At 37.8% G+C, this 16,993-nt stretch overlaps 1 protein-coding gene across 1 annotated transcript in view; it reads left to right on the top strand.

The window, feature by feature from the left end:
* Window positions 1–16,993, top strand: part of LOC126162136 (male-specific lethal 3 homolog) — a 142,249-nt gene that overhangs the window by 54,736 nt on the left and 70,520 nt on the right. Inside the window, exons 4-5 of the mRNA XM_049918430.1 lie at window positions 1,505–2,096; window positions 11,000–11,166. Coding sequence (XP_049774387.1) covers window positions 1,505–2,096; window positions 11,000–11,166 — 759 coding nt within the window. The remainder of the gene's footprint in view (window positions 1–1,504; window positions 2,097–10,999; window positions 11,167–16,993) is intronic.

Below are 16,993 nucleotides of genomic sequence, written 5' to 3'. Positions count from 1 at the left end.
TTCCTTCAGGATAATGACATCACTCGACCAGAGTGGCCAGCACGTTCTCCAGACATGAACCCTATCGAACATGCCTGGGATTGATTGAAAAGGACTATTTATGGACGTGACCCACCAACCACTCTGAGGGACCTATGCTGAATCTCCGTTGAGGAGTGGGACAATCTGGACCAACAGTGCCTTGAACTTGTGAATAGTATGCCACGGCGAATACAGGCATGCATCAATGCAAGAGGACATGCTACTGGGTATTAGAGGTATCGGTGCATACAGCAATCTGGACCAGCACCTCTGGAGGTCTTGCTGTATGATGGTACAGCATGCAATGTGTGTTTTTCATGAGCAATAAGTGCAGAAATGAAGTTCATTTTGATCTCTCTTCCAATTTTCTGTATAGGTTCCGGAACTCTCAGAACCAAGGTGATGCAATTTTTGTGTGTGTACATTAATTTTTAAGAAGAAAAGTGTGACCCTCAGGATTTGTGCAGTATTCATCACTTGATGTCATCCTGACATAATTCTAAAAATTGAAAAATGATGTAATCACTGTAAAAGGAATTAGGAGAGCACACAACAAATTGCTCAAGAAAGAATACTACCAGACTCATTAAAAAGGATTGTAATAGGCTAGCTGAAATGTGTGTAGTAGTTTGGAACCTTTAAACAGTTAGTGGTACCAGAAGTATCCTCTGCCACACAGTTAGATGGCTTTTGGAGTACAGTGTAGGTATAATGTAGGACATTAGCCATCAGGTCAGACTGTAAGTGACAACAAAGATTTGAAGAATGTGGAAAGTGTCAGTCTACAGCACTGCTCCTCACATTGTGTGCTATTAACTAATGCATTTGCATCTCACAGTGCATTTATCCTCCTTAAGTCCTCCTCTGTCACCATGGGGGTTGCGTAAATTAATCTCTTCAATAATCTCCATAGAAAGAAATCCAGTGGATTTAGGTGAGACTGGTATGTCTTTATCCCATGTTTTTGATGATGCGTACACGCATCTTGTTGACCATCTTCCATGCTGCAATTAATTTTTTTTTGTTATCAAGGAAGTACAAACACCTTCCATTGTGGTATAATGAACAACTGTGCAACACACTGAATGTTTAGGTGATTAAGGGCTACTGTGTGCTGGATCTGATAAAATTACTCATTTTATCCAGTATGTTTTGCCTCTAAAATGTGAATTTCTGTCAGAATAAACTTTTTCCTTGAGTTAGAAGACTAATTTCAAATATACACACATTTATTGTCTGTTATTAGTCATAGATTTCAAATATGTAACTTGGCAGACCACCCAGTGAATGTCATATGTCTGAAAATCAACAACTTAAAATTTCTGCTTTTTTGATACTGGGGTTTGTATATTAACTCAGTTGGAAATATTTCTTTTGTAGAGTGTTCTTAGATTCCAGAACATTTTTTACTTCAAATTGCTGTTTGTGTTAAGTTTTATTGATTAAAACTAAATTGTTAAATTTATTTTGTTTTTGTTTAAAGGGGAGCGTATCTTTATCGAAGAGATCGTAAAGATCAAAGGTTGAATAAGGCTCCACAGAAAACAGATAGCTACACTGAGGAAAAAGAGTGTCTGCAGAGCACTTCTGCTTCAGCTTCAACAAGAGATGGTAGCATCAGCTGTTATAGCACCCGTAGTGTTGAGCCTGTCAGTAACGGAGATCGAAAGAAGAGGGTTACTGCTGATAAATGTGAAACTAGCAAGCAAAGTGTAATGGAAGATAAACAATCACATTATGCACATAATGAGTGTGATACACATGCAGAATGTGTTGAAGAAATGCATAACAATAAGGATAATGGTGTTACGGGTAGTGTTGATGGAAGGGATAGTGTTGAGGGTGGTAGAAGTAAAGACCAACAGTATGAAGATTTTGGTGCTCAGAATAACTTAGGTGACAGAGAGGTCGACGACAATGTGCAGGATAATAAACATGAAATAACTGAAGATTTTGATCACCCGGAGGATGGTGCTGTTGAACATTTGGAAGATTGTAATTTTACATGTGAAATTACTGATGTTATGAAGGAAATACTTGAACTGGACAATGAGCTTATTAAAAACAGGAACAAGGTATGGACTACTATATTTCCACTGTAATTGAAGTAAAGTAAATGAACATATATTCTTTCCCTTGGTTTGCTGTATAATGTTACCTCCATAATTATATTACAGAGTAACTGAATTAACTTGTTATTTGGTTTAACCCTTTTGGATCCTCATCCAACATTACTATTTTCCACTACAGCTCTGATGTAGCCAATTTCTGAAACTTGTCCGTTAGTGTAAATAAATAAGAGTTTGGGAGAATGTAGTTCGCAGAAAAATTAGGTTGGAAAGGGTTAAAATTGCTGATTATAGACTTTCAATTTTCACATAGTACCAAATTTGTATTATATGTTAATGTAGAAATTTATTGGTTTTTTTATCTTTTTGTTTACTGTAACAAAACTGTTGGATTAGATATAGGCCACAGAAATTGAGAATAAGATTTCAGTCTGCAAGAAGATTATTGAAAGAGACAGAAAACATACTTGATGTTTGTGAAGAACACTTGCTAATTACGTTAGTTTACTTTTAAATAATGAGCAAAAATGTGATAGGCAGATGAATGAAAGAATTTTGACATCAATTTGTGGATTGATATGGGAAGAAATGCTCTTTGTTTCCTGTGTGATTTATTTACTTACTTAGCATATTGGTTACAGAATTATATTGTATAACTACATACAATCACGTTTATAAAAGATAAAATTATAAGAATCAGAACGAGCACGGATATATAAGTAATAATGAAAGTTGGAGAACCACCAGATACTAGAACAAGTTGAGATACCCATTTTTCATCATAGTTAGATATCCAAGCATTGCTGCCAGTTAATTGCTGCAGGTGTTGCATCTACAAAGTCTTTCCAGGTACCAATGAATTTTTGTTTTGGCCAGGCATGCAAAATGTGTTCCAGTGTGTGTTCTGAAGTTATGCAGTTGCGCTGATCATCAGTAATTTCCAGCTCGAGTAGTGTTGACTTTGCTCACAGTGTGATCAATTCTGATATGGTTGAGGGAGCTCCATATTTTTCTTGGTTGATTACACAGGCCAACGAAAATTTTTTTAAAAAACTTTTTTTACTTTGATAGCTGATCTTTATAAAATAGATTTTTATGAGCTGAATTAAAATCTATCCTTAGTTTTTTTTTTTTGTATTGGGTGATTCAAAGTAGTTTTTGAGCAGTATGGTTTTTATTATATAGTATAAAAATCCTATGCTGCATGGTGAATGAGGAAATTAATGAAACACTTTGTTACAACATAAGCATGGTTTGTATTTTCTCTCTCTCTCTCTCTCTCTCTCTCTCTCTCTCTCTCTCTCTCTCTCTCTCTTTTTTTCCCCCATCACTTTAATGTCTTGGTGAAAACGCGCTCCTTGCTCCTCACTAACATCTCCCGTATTGTGTGGGAAGTGATCAAGGTGACTGTTCAAAAAGTGACCTTTCAGGCTCATTAAACGCCCTAAAGTTTTAAACTTCTTTAACATTGTAGCTATTATAGTACCCATGCTTCTTTCTCATTTTAAGGTCATTGTGGAGTCAAAGTTAACATCAAACATAAATTTTCTAATGTCTGGTCCGACTAAGATGCCTTCTTTTAGTTTAGCTTCTGAAAGGTGTGGAAACTTTTGGCAGAGATACTTAAAACATGGTTCATCTTTAGGCAAAGCCTTTACAAACTGTTTCATTAGGCCTACCTTTATATGTGGAGGTGGTGGGACTATGTATTTTGGATCTACAAGGTTTTTGTATAGAATGTTCTTCTCACCAGGTGTTAAAGACACCCTCAAAGGCCAGTTCTTTCTGCACCAGTATTGATCCCTAGCCCTACTGTCCCATTCACACGAGAAACATGGCAATTTGGTAAAGCCACCTTGTTGACCAAGGAGCATGCATGTCACTTTTAGATTGCCACATATCATCCAACCATGAGCAGAATAGCCTATTTTATTTAGCACAATTTCTAGGTTTTCATAGCTTTCTTTCATATGTTCAGAATGTCTAACAGGTATAGATACGTACATGTTACCATTGTGTGATAAAACAGCCTTTAAACTAGTTTTGGATGAATTAATAAACAGCCTTCAGTCTTCCTTTTTGTATTCAATTCCAAACTCGCTCATCAGACTGGGGATGTCTGAGCAGCCTTCTTGTTGAAAAAACTTGGAGAATTGCTGCTGTCTCTTTCTATACATGTATATGCTGGTTCCAACTACCAGTGAGTTCTTTTCTGTTAATCTAGGGCCAAACAATTCACCTTTCTCTCTTTTTAAAAAAGTGCAGAAGCCTAACCAAATAAGCTCGGTCTGAGTAAACAACTGGGGCTCTAAACTTTCTGAAATAACTACGTACATCAGAAAATACTTCTGTTGGAATAGAATTTAAATATTCTGGTGGTTCAGGAACCGGCAAATCTACGCCGTTACTGGTTGGATGGCGAACAGAAGGTTAGGGTAGTTTATTATCTTCTTGTTTTTCGAATTATGACCAGTAATATCAACACTGCAAAAGTAGCAATCATTGGAATGATTTCTTGGCTCCCTCCATATCATAGGAACAGCAAATCTAATGGCTTTTTTCCTCCTTTTGGTACCATTTTCTCAGATCTTCAACACACACGTAACGTATCTTATGCCTTGCCCAAGATTTGTCTTGATCACCAAGTTTAGATCCAAAGTATGATAGATAAACCTTTTTCACCAAGTCTGTTATGTTTCTTTGGAGTTTTATAATCCTAAATTCACTACAAATATAACAAAGACTGTCAGCAGAGTTTTACAACCACGATTAAACATTGTACTGAGCACATGTACAGGAAACAGGAAAGTGAGGTTAGGTTGACAGTAAACAAAACACCATCTGTTAACACAAAAATAGAATCAACCTTTTTTTTTGCCACTAAATGTTTTTCAGCAGTGCTACCAACGTCATCTACATTCATTACACCTCCTTTTTAAATTATTTTAACTATATAAAATATGTTAAATTATTTAAAAGTCGCTTAATTTAATAAATTTAACTGTAAAATGTGAATAAATGGTGGGTGATACAGTTTTTGGATTTCCCACCCTAAAAAACATAAGAATAAGGTATTTTCAGCAACAAATCTTTTCCATCGTTGGCCTGTGTTATCAACTAGGAGTTGCTTGGTCAGACGTGTATTATCTAATTTCTTATGAATATGGGAGAATGTCCAGGGATGTATCCATTCATCTCTTAGATTATAGCTGTCTGGGGCAACTTGGCCAGTGTTTACCCAGATTGAATCTCCCACTTTTAATTGGGTGTATGGCAAATTCAGGGTGTCCAGTGACCTGGAAAAAGGAAAAACCTAGGGAATTTTTCATTTGGTTTCAAACTCCTGGAAGAAGCATGGTACCCGGCCAATGTTGTGGCTTTGCCCACACCCTCGTCTTGCGTGGTAAACCCAGTGGCCACCCAACCAGGCCTGGCTGCTGCAGCCAGCTGAGCTGAACAGTGTGGAGGTCTGTTGATGGTGATAGGGAATGGCTTGCATGCCTGTCACTGCAGCCTGGCCATGCTTCTCTGGTTTGTTGTTGTGCTGTGGTTTCATGCATTCGTGGCTCTGTATGACCAGAAAGGAGCTTTTAAGAGTATTTGATGTTACTTACATTTACATCTGTTCAAATGTAAGTACTGCCTTGTTTACTAACATGGAGTGATGACAGAAGATATATGATTTTATGAAAGTTTGTGGCTGACTTGAATTATTTTATTTTGAGATGAGGGTAGTAGTGGATACCAGGTTTGTATACAGTACGTAGTTTGATATACCATATACTAACACGCAGTCACTGGGCTATTGGCGTACAGTGGTTGATTGAGTTGACATTACGCTAATGCCTTCTGTGGGAAAAATGCAGTCCAGGTGGCTGGAGCACAAGTGAGGACTGTGAGAGTTGGGGCAGTAGGGACGACTCGGAGTCATTTCTATCTTCAATGGCTAACATTTCCAATGTTGCTGTGGGTCTTAGTCGACATAAACTATTTTCAATTACAAATGCATGCAAGGAAGTTTTCATTGCCTACCTTTGGACCCATTCAAGGAGGAATGTAGGTGGGGGGTGGGGTGAAAGTTGCTCATTATAGGTCCTAAAGAACAAGACCAAAACATGATTTTGCTTTCAGTCTTCATTAACTCTAGGCCACATCTTACTAAATTGTTTGCAATGTTAACTCAGGGTTTACTCGATGAACTGGAAGTGTGCATCCAACCCTTGCTGGATGGACGATGCAAAATTTTGGTGCGTTGCAGAACACACATCTGAAAAATTCAGTGTTCAGTTCATGTCCTGTGAAACGAGCTTCTCGTTCAGCAATATAGGTAAGCAGATCTCATCCAGTCATTCGAGGAAAAGAAGCAAACTGGGCTAGAGGATTCTAGAAAGGTTTTGGTGCTGATCACTGCAAACAGCCACGATTCCAATGTTAGTGTCAAACATAGGCCCTGGCAGTGCCGCCTGCCATTGCTGATGTCCTCCACTAATCATAAATTCCGACAATGGAAAGGACAATTCTGATAGTGTCCTCAACTCGTAAGTGCACTGGAAAGAAAAAAAATTATGAGTTTCAGTGAAGAAAAGTGGTATTCAGATTAGTCTCTGTATACTTTCACTCTGTCGCGGGGGTAGAGAGGGAGCGCATCATGCCATTGTCAAGCGTCTCGGCAGTACCTGAAGCAGTTACATCAGGTACTTCCTGCAGAACATCTGGATGTTAGCTGACAGTGCTAGATTACGTGCAGAGGGATGCTGTGATGAGGACACAAAGCAGAGAGCCATTTGTGTCTCTTGGCTACTGTAAAACACCAATCTTTTCGGAACATTTGTAGCCTTATTAATCTCTTACTGGATGTGTTCCCAGACAGTAGCATTGCCTACAAAGTGCAGCTTCAAAAGTGAAAAGTAAATTACACCATTGTGAAGAAAAGCTAAGAATGCTACAAAGGATGAGAAGAAAACTTATAGAAAAGTAATAAGAAAGAGGCTTCGCAGATTATAGTAGTAGTTCTGCTAATAAAAATAATGTGGTTGTGACTTCACTTAATGTTCTTGGACGTGTCTTTACCAAACTAGTCTATTACTGTTCCTACCATGATTGTTTCGTGTAGTGTGTTTTTGAATGTTATTCTGACACCTCTTTGTGAAAAGTGTAGTTTTTCACTGAAGTAAATAATGCTCTTTGTTGTTATGTCTTTGTACACTCGCAGCAGCTGATTATACCTAACGGAAATGTTTATTAATTACATTTTAGTTCCTTTGCAACTTAGTCATCCTATCTGTTACTATACGGTTATCCGTCTTGAGCTGACTGCAGTCAAATTAAAACATATTAGGCATTCTGGTTTTCCTTTAATATTCTTGTTCCTGTTACATTTTCCACTTATTCTGTTGCCACATCCTAGTATGTTTATTTCTTGGTTCAGATAACCCATATTCATTTCAAGGGTTTATTCTTTTAGTTTGGAGTAGAGCCATTATTCTGTTCCTATATTCTGTAAAATTTTGTAGATTTTGCCATAAAATCAATCAAAATTTGTTAGGGACTGCACACAATACAGTCCTGGAAAAATTAATTTCTCAGTTTTTAGCGTCTGTCCTGTTAGTTTTAAGTGTTTACTAAGTGTCAGATATCTGTCAAGAGGTACACTATATTATAGGACAAATATATGTTTCAAAGAATTTTTGATTACTGGAAAATTGGTCTACATTTCATCAGTACAGTCACTTGTGACTTAATATCAAAGTGATCAGGTGAAGTGGGCATAATCTGCAGCATTTTGACCTGCTAGCCCAAGTTCATCTTGTGTACAGTGCTGTGGCCCATGTGAAGTGGTGTGTTGCTCTCTACAGCAACAAAATTTTGATTTCGTAGGAAGACTCATTCTCACATTCTCTTGGATGTGCTAACCCAGCACATGGTCATTTTAGTGACTTGTATGTCAGTCATGGTTATTCATAACTGGGCGGTAAGTATTCTTGTGGCAGCATCAACATTTCTCGTTCCTTTCTGCTCATCATCCACAGATCTAGTGCAAACTGTGTAGCTTGCAATGTTTGGGAGCAGAGGTGCTCAAGAAATTGTTTGTAGGTTTGTGAAAGCTGATGCCCATGTAGTGGATGCAGTTTTCATGTGACTGAATTTTGTTCCATTCTCTCTCTCAGAACATTCTCCCAGCTGTTGGAAAGATGGAATATGAGCAAAAGGTGGTATCATTTGTTGTGATGTGGTACAAAAGAACTAGCATTTAGTTGCAGAAGTGGACTGACAAGTAGAGGTAGGAGGAAGGTAGTTGCAAAAGAACCCTAGTAACAAAAAGAAATATTTCAACATAATTCAGCTCTTAAGTCTTCCTTTTACTAAGGAAGATGCAGTAGTACTACACTGCTTTACTTATTGCACCTCAGCAAAGATTATTGGTGTAGATGTTAGTGTTCAAGATTTGTTGAAACCGCTGAAATAAATAAAATTAAAAAAGTTGCTAGCACCCAATGGGATCCCTGCCAAATTCTGTACTGAATTTCCAGTTGCTTTGGATCTCATTTTAACCGTAATATACCATAGGTCCTGTGAACAATAAACAATGCCCAGTGATTGGAAGAAAGCACTGGGTCACACCCGTCTACAAAAATAGTAGTGGAGTGTACACAAGACTACGATCCTCAAGGTAGGAAATGCAGACATACACTAAGATTATTGCATGGTGAGCTTAATGGCTTATGCTTCTATCTTGCTTACAAAACAAAGAATGGAAAATAAAATTTGAGGATCTGGTAGATGATAACAGGGAACTGAACATTGGGAAAGTTAAAAGAACCAGATCCATTTATGATGTGCTTGACTATGGAGACAATACTTAAGAAAAATGAACAGACTTTCATGGGATTTGTTGAACTAGGAAAAGTGATGAGATTTGGCACTGTAGGGAATTATGAGCAGGGCACAAGAATCAAGAAGGAATTAAAAGAACAGAAAACAAAGAGAAGTCCTCAGATTAAACAGGGAGTAAGGTAGTGATGGAGTCTTTCACCCCCTACTACTAAACCTTTACTTCAAAAAAGCAATGTGAAATAAAAGAAATGATTAGGAGGGGAGTTAAAATTCAGAATAAAAAATATCAGTTAGAAGATTTGTTGAAATCATTGCTATCCTCTGTTAAATTTTGAAGAATAAGTGGGCTGGTTAACAAAACAAAGCACAGGATATTGTTTCACAGTAAACCAAAGAATGATGGTATTAATTAGGAACAGTAAAAAGTAATTAGTGATACCCTTTGGGAGAAATGAAGGAATCCTATTACATGGGTAGCAAAATAACAGGTGACTGACTAATCAAAGAGGACATAAAAAGCAGAGTGGCAGGCAAAGAGGGCTATTCCGCACTAAAAGTACTCTGCTAGTGTCGAACATAGGCCTTAATTTGAAAAACAATGTCTGAGGACCATACGGCTGGAGCACAGCATAGTATAGACATGAATCACAAACTGAGGAAACTAGAAAAGAGAATCTAAGTATGTTATGTGATGTTGTAAAAGGATGTTGACATTTGAGTGGACTTAAAAGATAGGAAGTGGGCTGGTTCCGTGCAGAAATGGCAAGAAAATATGTGTGGAAAATACTGACTAGAAGTGTAGCGACAAGATGGTAGAGTAAGGGATTCACCTTTTTTGGTTTTGAAGGGAGTTGCAGAGTGCAAAAAATTGTAGTGGAAGAAAAGGATTGGAATGCATTCAACAAATAAGAGGCACTGTATGTAATTGCTAGTCTGTGTTTGGTGGAGGATGGGAAGTAGTGGCAGTCTATATCAAATAAGTCAGTAGGCTGACGAGAAAGATTGACTGTGGTGTAACCAAAAAGAAATTATTCGACACTCCAAATTTGTAATTGATACTCGTATTTTTGTAAACAGCTTTTACCTGCCCGGATAGATGGGCATGTTAAAGTGTTGCTTCAGGACAATGAGGTGTGATGGTCCAGGATAAAATCTACCTGCCAGATTGGGGACAAACGTCAGTGCACCGATCATCCTGGATGTGATTTTCATCCACTTTCCCACATCCCCCTAGGTGAATACTGTGCTGGTACCCAAGTCCTACCTCAGTCACATGAATAACACTACACGCAGGCAGTTGGAGTACAAACATTCCATTCCGGGAGGTGGATGGAGATGGGGAGGTGGAGTGTAATGGGCTGATGATAGGAAGAGCACCCAGTTACCCCTTAAAACCCATCATGACAAATCTATTAATAACCATGTTGGCCCTGCACTGTTATGGAACAAAGGCACAAGAAAAAGAAGAAAGGTTGTTGTAAACAGATTTTCATAAAATTTGGCTGCAGTTGAGAGCATTCTGATCCAGTTACTGTGCCTGTATTTCTAAAAGTTTTAGTAAATCCTATTATTGATAATATCTGTAGTTCACTGATCAGGTGATGCAGAAAATCTTACATGCTGACACAGCTTTTACAACTACATTTGCACATTTGGACTAAGATAAGTGAAACTGAGGAAACTTTCCTTTACCCCTCTCATCCTCATCTGTTTTCAAATGTTCTGGTTTACTTGGCATCCTGTAACTTATTTAAATAACTTGGTAAATAATCAAGGTTGCTCTGTTACTCACAGAAGGAATATGTTTCTCAAAGCAAACATATTAGTCACTTTTTAGTTTACCTCTGTCCCAGTCTGGCCTTCACTGTTTCTAGACACTTCGGCATTTCACTGATACCCCATCAGGGTGTCAGTCTGTGTAAAAGATGAGTTTTAATTAATGATGTGAGTAAAGATGACGAGAAACTGGTGTTACTGGATGGACATTGAAACTAGACTCAACTCTTTAACATAAAATTTCTAGTGCTAATAATATCATAAAATTAATAGAAAGTAATATGAATTTCTCATCACAGATCGTCCATCTTCCAGCAAGACCAAATGTTGTGACAATTCTTGAATCTTACGTGAGAGAATATGCAGAAAATCAGATCTCTGGAGCTCGAGAGAAATCACGGCGTAAATATAGACGACCACAAAAGCAACAAAATGGTGCTTTAGATATGGATCGATTGAACAGAAGGTACTTTGTAATTCTGTTTGGCACCCAACTTAAATTCTCCTTCTTTTAGATTTCATTTTGACATTCTTGTAGCTGGACGCCTTAACCTATTTGAAAACATGGCACGACTTCTTAGCCTCATATTCTAATATCTTTCATATTCTTTGAAGAGCATGTATGCTTTTTAAGACATGATTTCAAAATAAATTAGATGATATGGTCGTAAAGCACAACAAATAGCAACAAAGTAGTTTGTGTCTTCAAATTACTTCAGTATGTGCATTGTGTACTAGACCACCACAAGAACTCGCCTGATCTGCATGGATTTCACACAACTACGGTGTGAAAGAGAGCTCGAATACACTTCACATACTTTGACAGAAGTTGCCAAAGATGCTGTCTCACCTAATGGCAGCCAAATGAGCACTTACGCGTGCCAGCACAGATGATGCAGCCAAGTAAATGGCTGTTCATGGCCACACAGTTGCATTAACTTGTACATGGGCAGGGAATCTGAAAAATGTGCATGCACATTGCACTTCACTTACTGTCACAGTTGGGCAAAATGTGTTAAAATAATTATTATTCATGAATAACAAATATTATTTCAGATCTGAAATCCAATGATATTTATTGCTCCAGTTTTTTTCATGAATTAACAAATGTCCTTTCCGTTTTCCCCCTCCTCCTTCTCCAGTCCCAAGCGAGGTGGTCGCATTCGGGAGGACGACGGTTCAATCCTGCGTCCTGCCATCCTGATTTAGGTTTTCCGTGATTTCCCTAAATCACTCCAGGCAAATGCCGGGATGGTTCCTCTGAAAGGGCATGGCCGACTTCCTTCCCCATCCTCCCCTAATCCGATGAGACTGATGACCACGCTGTCTGGTCTCCTTCCCCAAACAACCAAACCAACCAACCCAAGCATCTTATCAGAAACCCTTTTTCATTTTCGAAGATTTGCGATTGTGGCACTAATGAAGAAAAGTTCTAAAAGTGCAAAGAGGGCATCAGTATGTTATATCTCATGGAATCATCTTTATTTCATGATTTCTTCAGTAAAAATTAAGAAATCAATTCTGCTGTGCTTTTTGGCAGATAATTCGTTGTGATCCCACGTTATCTTCACTTCTCAAATCTCATTCAAAATAATATTTTGTTTTTACATCATAAAATCATTTGAAACTTGTGACCCGATTTCTTTGACTTTTATGTGTGTGTGGTTTGTTGTTAATCTCTCTGGTAATGGACAGCAATACATAATTTGTTGTTAAATTGTGGGTAAGACATTGCAGTCTGTGTAGAAAGATGAGAAAGACCTTCTAAACATCTGATACTTTCTCGATTTATAAAAAAAAAAAAAAAAAAAAAAAAAAAAAAAAACGTGCCAGTGGAATGCAATATTATCATCTCCTCTGTGTACTCAAACCCAGTGTGTCTTCCAAAATTTTTTGTACCTCAAAGCTCTATGTAGCTATGTAAGTAAATATCAGATCAAAAAAATCCCACACTCTACGGCAAGCTTACTCAGAGTTAATCGTAAAACACTTGGACATCCAGTAGCATTTCACAGGTGCTCCACATCTAAACAGGTACTCCAAAATATGGTGCAAGTGCAACTTAACTTGACATTTTTCTCATTGTTAGAGACGAAAGAAGCAATAAGTAACAGAAAAATTGTAGGACCAACGGGGTATTGAATGCAAAACCTTTTGCTCTATAGTCTGGAACTTAATCCATAGAGGCACCAAAGCACATTCATACAAAATCCATTAATAAGGCTTTTATTAGATTGAAACTGTAAACAGGCACTAGTCACAGAATTTGGTATGAGAAGTAAACAAAGAAAATAACTAAAGTTGTTTTGGGTAATGCAATTACTTGAATAATAATCCAATAGAAAAATTTATTTGAATAACACCCATCCCTACTTAGCAATACACCATGCACTCCCTTCCTGTTTTCATTCATTGCAGCTAATATTATCAAATGTAACGAGTTCTAACAGTTCATTTGCTCAATTTACTCGAGAGAAAGTGTACAGTGCAGCTGAGTTGAAGTTTTTTTGGTGATTATAAACATAGTTGATAATTGTAATGTGTTGTCATGCTCCTCAGCATAAATCTTTTTCGTTTGTTCTGTTCAAAATATGTCTCAGTCTCTACACAATTTTAGCAGTAGACTGAATGCGACCATTATTTCATCACCGAACGATGTCGCCCAGTGGTTAGCACACTGGACTCGCATTCGGGAGGATGACTGTTCAAACACACATCCAGCCATCCTGATTTAGGTTTGCCATCATTTCCCTAAATCACTTCAGGCAAATGCCAGGATGGTTCCTTTGAAAGGACATGGATGATTTCCTTCTTCATCCTTCCCTAATCTGCTGGGTCCGATGACTCGCTGTTTGGTCCCTCCCTCAAACCAGCCAACCAACCATTATTTCATCAGCTATTCTTTCACACATATTTACGATTCCACAGCTAAAGCAATTGCCTTTATAACATTCAATATTTATCAGTTCTGTTTTCATTACACATGATCATAGTCAGTTGCTGTGATGCTAATTGGTGAATCTCAGATTTGTGCACACACTTTCTCCATAGAAAATGTAGGAAATAGACAGCTAAACAGAAATTCTATTTCTACATGCATTCCAATGCTTCCTGGGCCCATTCATATCGTTACATTGTGACAATGCTCTCTAGAGTGTTCCCTTAGGTACATTGCAGGGCCTGTTGCTCAACAGTCAGTGAGTGCATGCTGCAATACAAAAGAAAGGAAACTTAAGAGCATGGGTATTCACAATACATGTGAGGTAAACACTGTGTATAGAGTGCTGCATATATGGTCCCACCGTGTGTATGCAGTGCTCTATCATGTACCCCCATATTTCCCCTTTTCTTCTATTCACAAAAGTATATGGAAGCAACCAATGCCAGTAGCTTCCGTGCAGCCTCAAATTGCTTGGTCATACCAGAGTGGTCACCTTGCAAAATGTTTGGTATGAATGTATATGTTGATTGACTCATCTTGGAACATACTCTGTTTTTTTACAGGAAACAGCTCCACAATTACTAACATACCTGTTGTGGCATCTATCACTGGATTATATGAGTATATTTTTGTCGCTTTTACACTTACTGAACAAACTCTTGAATGATCTTCTGTCTCTTCAATTGATCCCACCTGATATTGATGCCAGAGTGATGGTGAATACCTCAGTACCTAATAATGTTTTGTTTACATCATCCTTCATCGGTGAATTACATGTCTTTAAGATAGTTCCAGTGAATCTGTTTGGTATCTGTCTTTCCTGCGTTAGTTTTGTGCACTAGCTTTTTAGCGACTGACTGGTTCAAGTTGTTGATCAAAAATTGTATAATAACTGAATAATACATCCTTCACCCTAATTATATGCAGTACATTAAATTTGTTCATGTTAAATCTCCATTTGTCAGACCATGCACCAAAAATAAATCATCCTCCGCCTTTTAGCATAATTTCCTGCCTTTGGCACATTTATGTATACTACACTAGGATTAGGCAACCACAAAGCCATCAGGATCTGTTATTCATACCAACATATCAGAGTGATCTACATACTTTTTTTAAAAATGTGACAGTTGCTACATTTTTAATTTATGGATGCTGTAAAACAACTATTTAACAGTAAGTTTTAGATCTTCACTATTTGTTAAAAAGTTTGTATTTTATTCCATAAAATTTGACAAATAAATTAATATAATTATGTTACATTTAATGTGAAACTTGAGTAAATGTTCTGTTAACAATGCTCTTGATTCTTGGTGTATAACTTCTACACTTCCTTGAATACGGGAATCCAGGTGTTCATCGGCCAACCTTGTTCTGTTCTTATTTTTAATAAAATATGTATTTGAAAATTATGATTTCCAAAGATAAGCAGAAGCAAACACCACTTTTATCCTAAGTGAAACATGCTGAAAGCTTCATTGATTTTTTAAGTCTCTCTCTCCCCACCCCTCCCCAGTTCAATGTATGAAATAAACTCGGTATTCTCGCTTGGGTGCACAGTTTTGAAATGTCTCTTGATGTTTGTCTTTTTCACAAATTCAGTAGTAGCTTGACATACTAAACTAATGCTTGTGCCATTTCTTTCTGTTACGGTAAATTGTTGTTGTTGTTGTTGTTGTTGTTGTTGTTGTTGTTGTTATGGTCTTCAGTCCTGAGACTGGTTTGATGCAGCTCTCCATGCTACTCTATCCTGTGCAAGCTTCTTCATCTCCCAGTAACTACTGCAACCTACATCCTTCTGAATCTGCTTAGTGTATTCATCTCTTGGTCTCCCTCTACGGATTTTACTCTCCACGCTGCCCTCCAGTACTAAATTGGTGATCCCTTGATGCCTCAGAACATGTCCTACCAACCGATTCCTTCTTCTAGTCAAGTTGTGCCACAAGCTCCTCTTCTCCCCAATTCTGTTCAATACCTCCTCATTATTTATGTGATCTACCCATCTAATTTCCAGCATTCTTCTGTAGCACCACATTTCAAAAGCTTCTATTCTCTTCTTGTCCAAACTATTTATCGTCCATGTTTCACTTCCATACATGGCTGCATTCCATACAAATACTTTCAGAACAACTTCCCGACACTTAAATCTATACTCGATGTTAACAAATTTCTCTTCTTCAGAAACGCTTTCATTGCCATTCCCAGTCTACATTTTATATCCTCTCTACTTCAACCATCGTCAGTTATTTTGCTCCCCAAATAGCAAAACTCCTTTACTACTTTAAGTGTCTCATTTCCTAATCTAATTCCCTCAGCATCACCCGACTTAATTCAACTACATTCCATTATCCTCATTTTGCTTTTGTTGATGTTCATCTTATATCCTCCTTTCAAGACACTATCCATTCCGTTCAACTGCTCTTCCAAGTCCTTTGCTGTCCCTGACAGAATTACAATGTCATCGGCAAACCTCAAAGTTTTTATTTCTTTTCCATGGCTTTTAATACCTACTCCGAATTTTTCTTTTGTTTCCTTCACTGCTTGCTCAGTATACTCAATATACAGATTGAATAACTTCAGGGATAGGCTACAACCCTGTCTCACTCCCTTCCCAACCACTACTTCCCTTTCATGCCCCTCGACTCTTGTAACTGCCATCTGGTTTCTGTACAAATTGTAAATAGCCTTTCGCTCCCTGTGTTTTACCCTTGCCACCTTCAGAATTTGAAAGAGAGTATTCCAGTCAACATTGTCAAAAGCTTTCTCTAAGTCTACAAATGCTAGAAACGTAGGTTTGCCTTTCCTTAATCTAGCTAGTAAATTAAACAATGGAAAATTCAGTATGGAATGTAAAAATATAATGAAAAGAATAGTTGCTACTCGTCATAAAGCGGAGATGCTGACTCATAGAAAAGCACAACAAAAAGACTGTCAGAAAGTCAGTTGTCAGTCAGCGAGGTGCGCGCGCGCGCGCGCGCGCGCGCGCACACACACACACACACACACACACACACACACACACAGAGAAACATAACCACAATCTCTGGCTGCTTATGCCAGACTGAGTGTGGCTCCAGGTGCCATAGACTGTGGTCATGTGTGTGTGAGTTGAGTTTGTGTGTGTGCTTGTGTGTATGTGGTCTATTTTTGACAAAGGCCTTTTTGGCTAAAAGCAAACTTTCTGACAGTCTTTTTGTTGTGCCTTTCTGTGACTCAGCATCTCCCCTTTATGGTGAGTAGCAACTATCCTTTTCATTATATTGTTAAGGTAAATTCATGTTCCCATTCGGGATGAAAATAACAGATTTTACCTTTTTTTTATACATTATTCATTAAGCATGAAGTTCTTGTA

The sequence above is a fragment of the Schistocerca cancellata genome, chromosome 2 (assembly GCF_023864275.1).
Source record: "Schistocerca cancellata isolate TAMUIC-IGC-003103 chromosome 2, iqSchCanc2.1, whole genome shotgun sequence".
Classification (NCBI taxonomy): Eukaryota; Metazoa; Arthropoda; class Insecta; order Orthoptera; family Acrididae; genus Schistocerca; species Schistocerca cancellata.
This window is presented reverse-complemented; position numbering and strand designations above follow the sequence as displayed.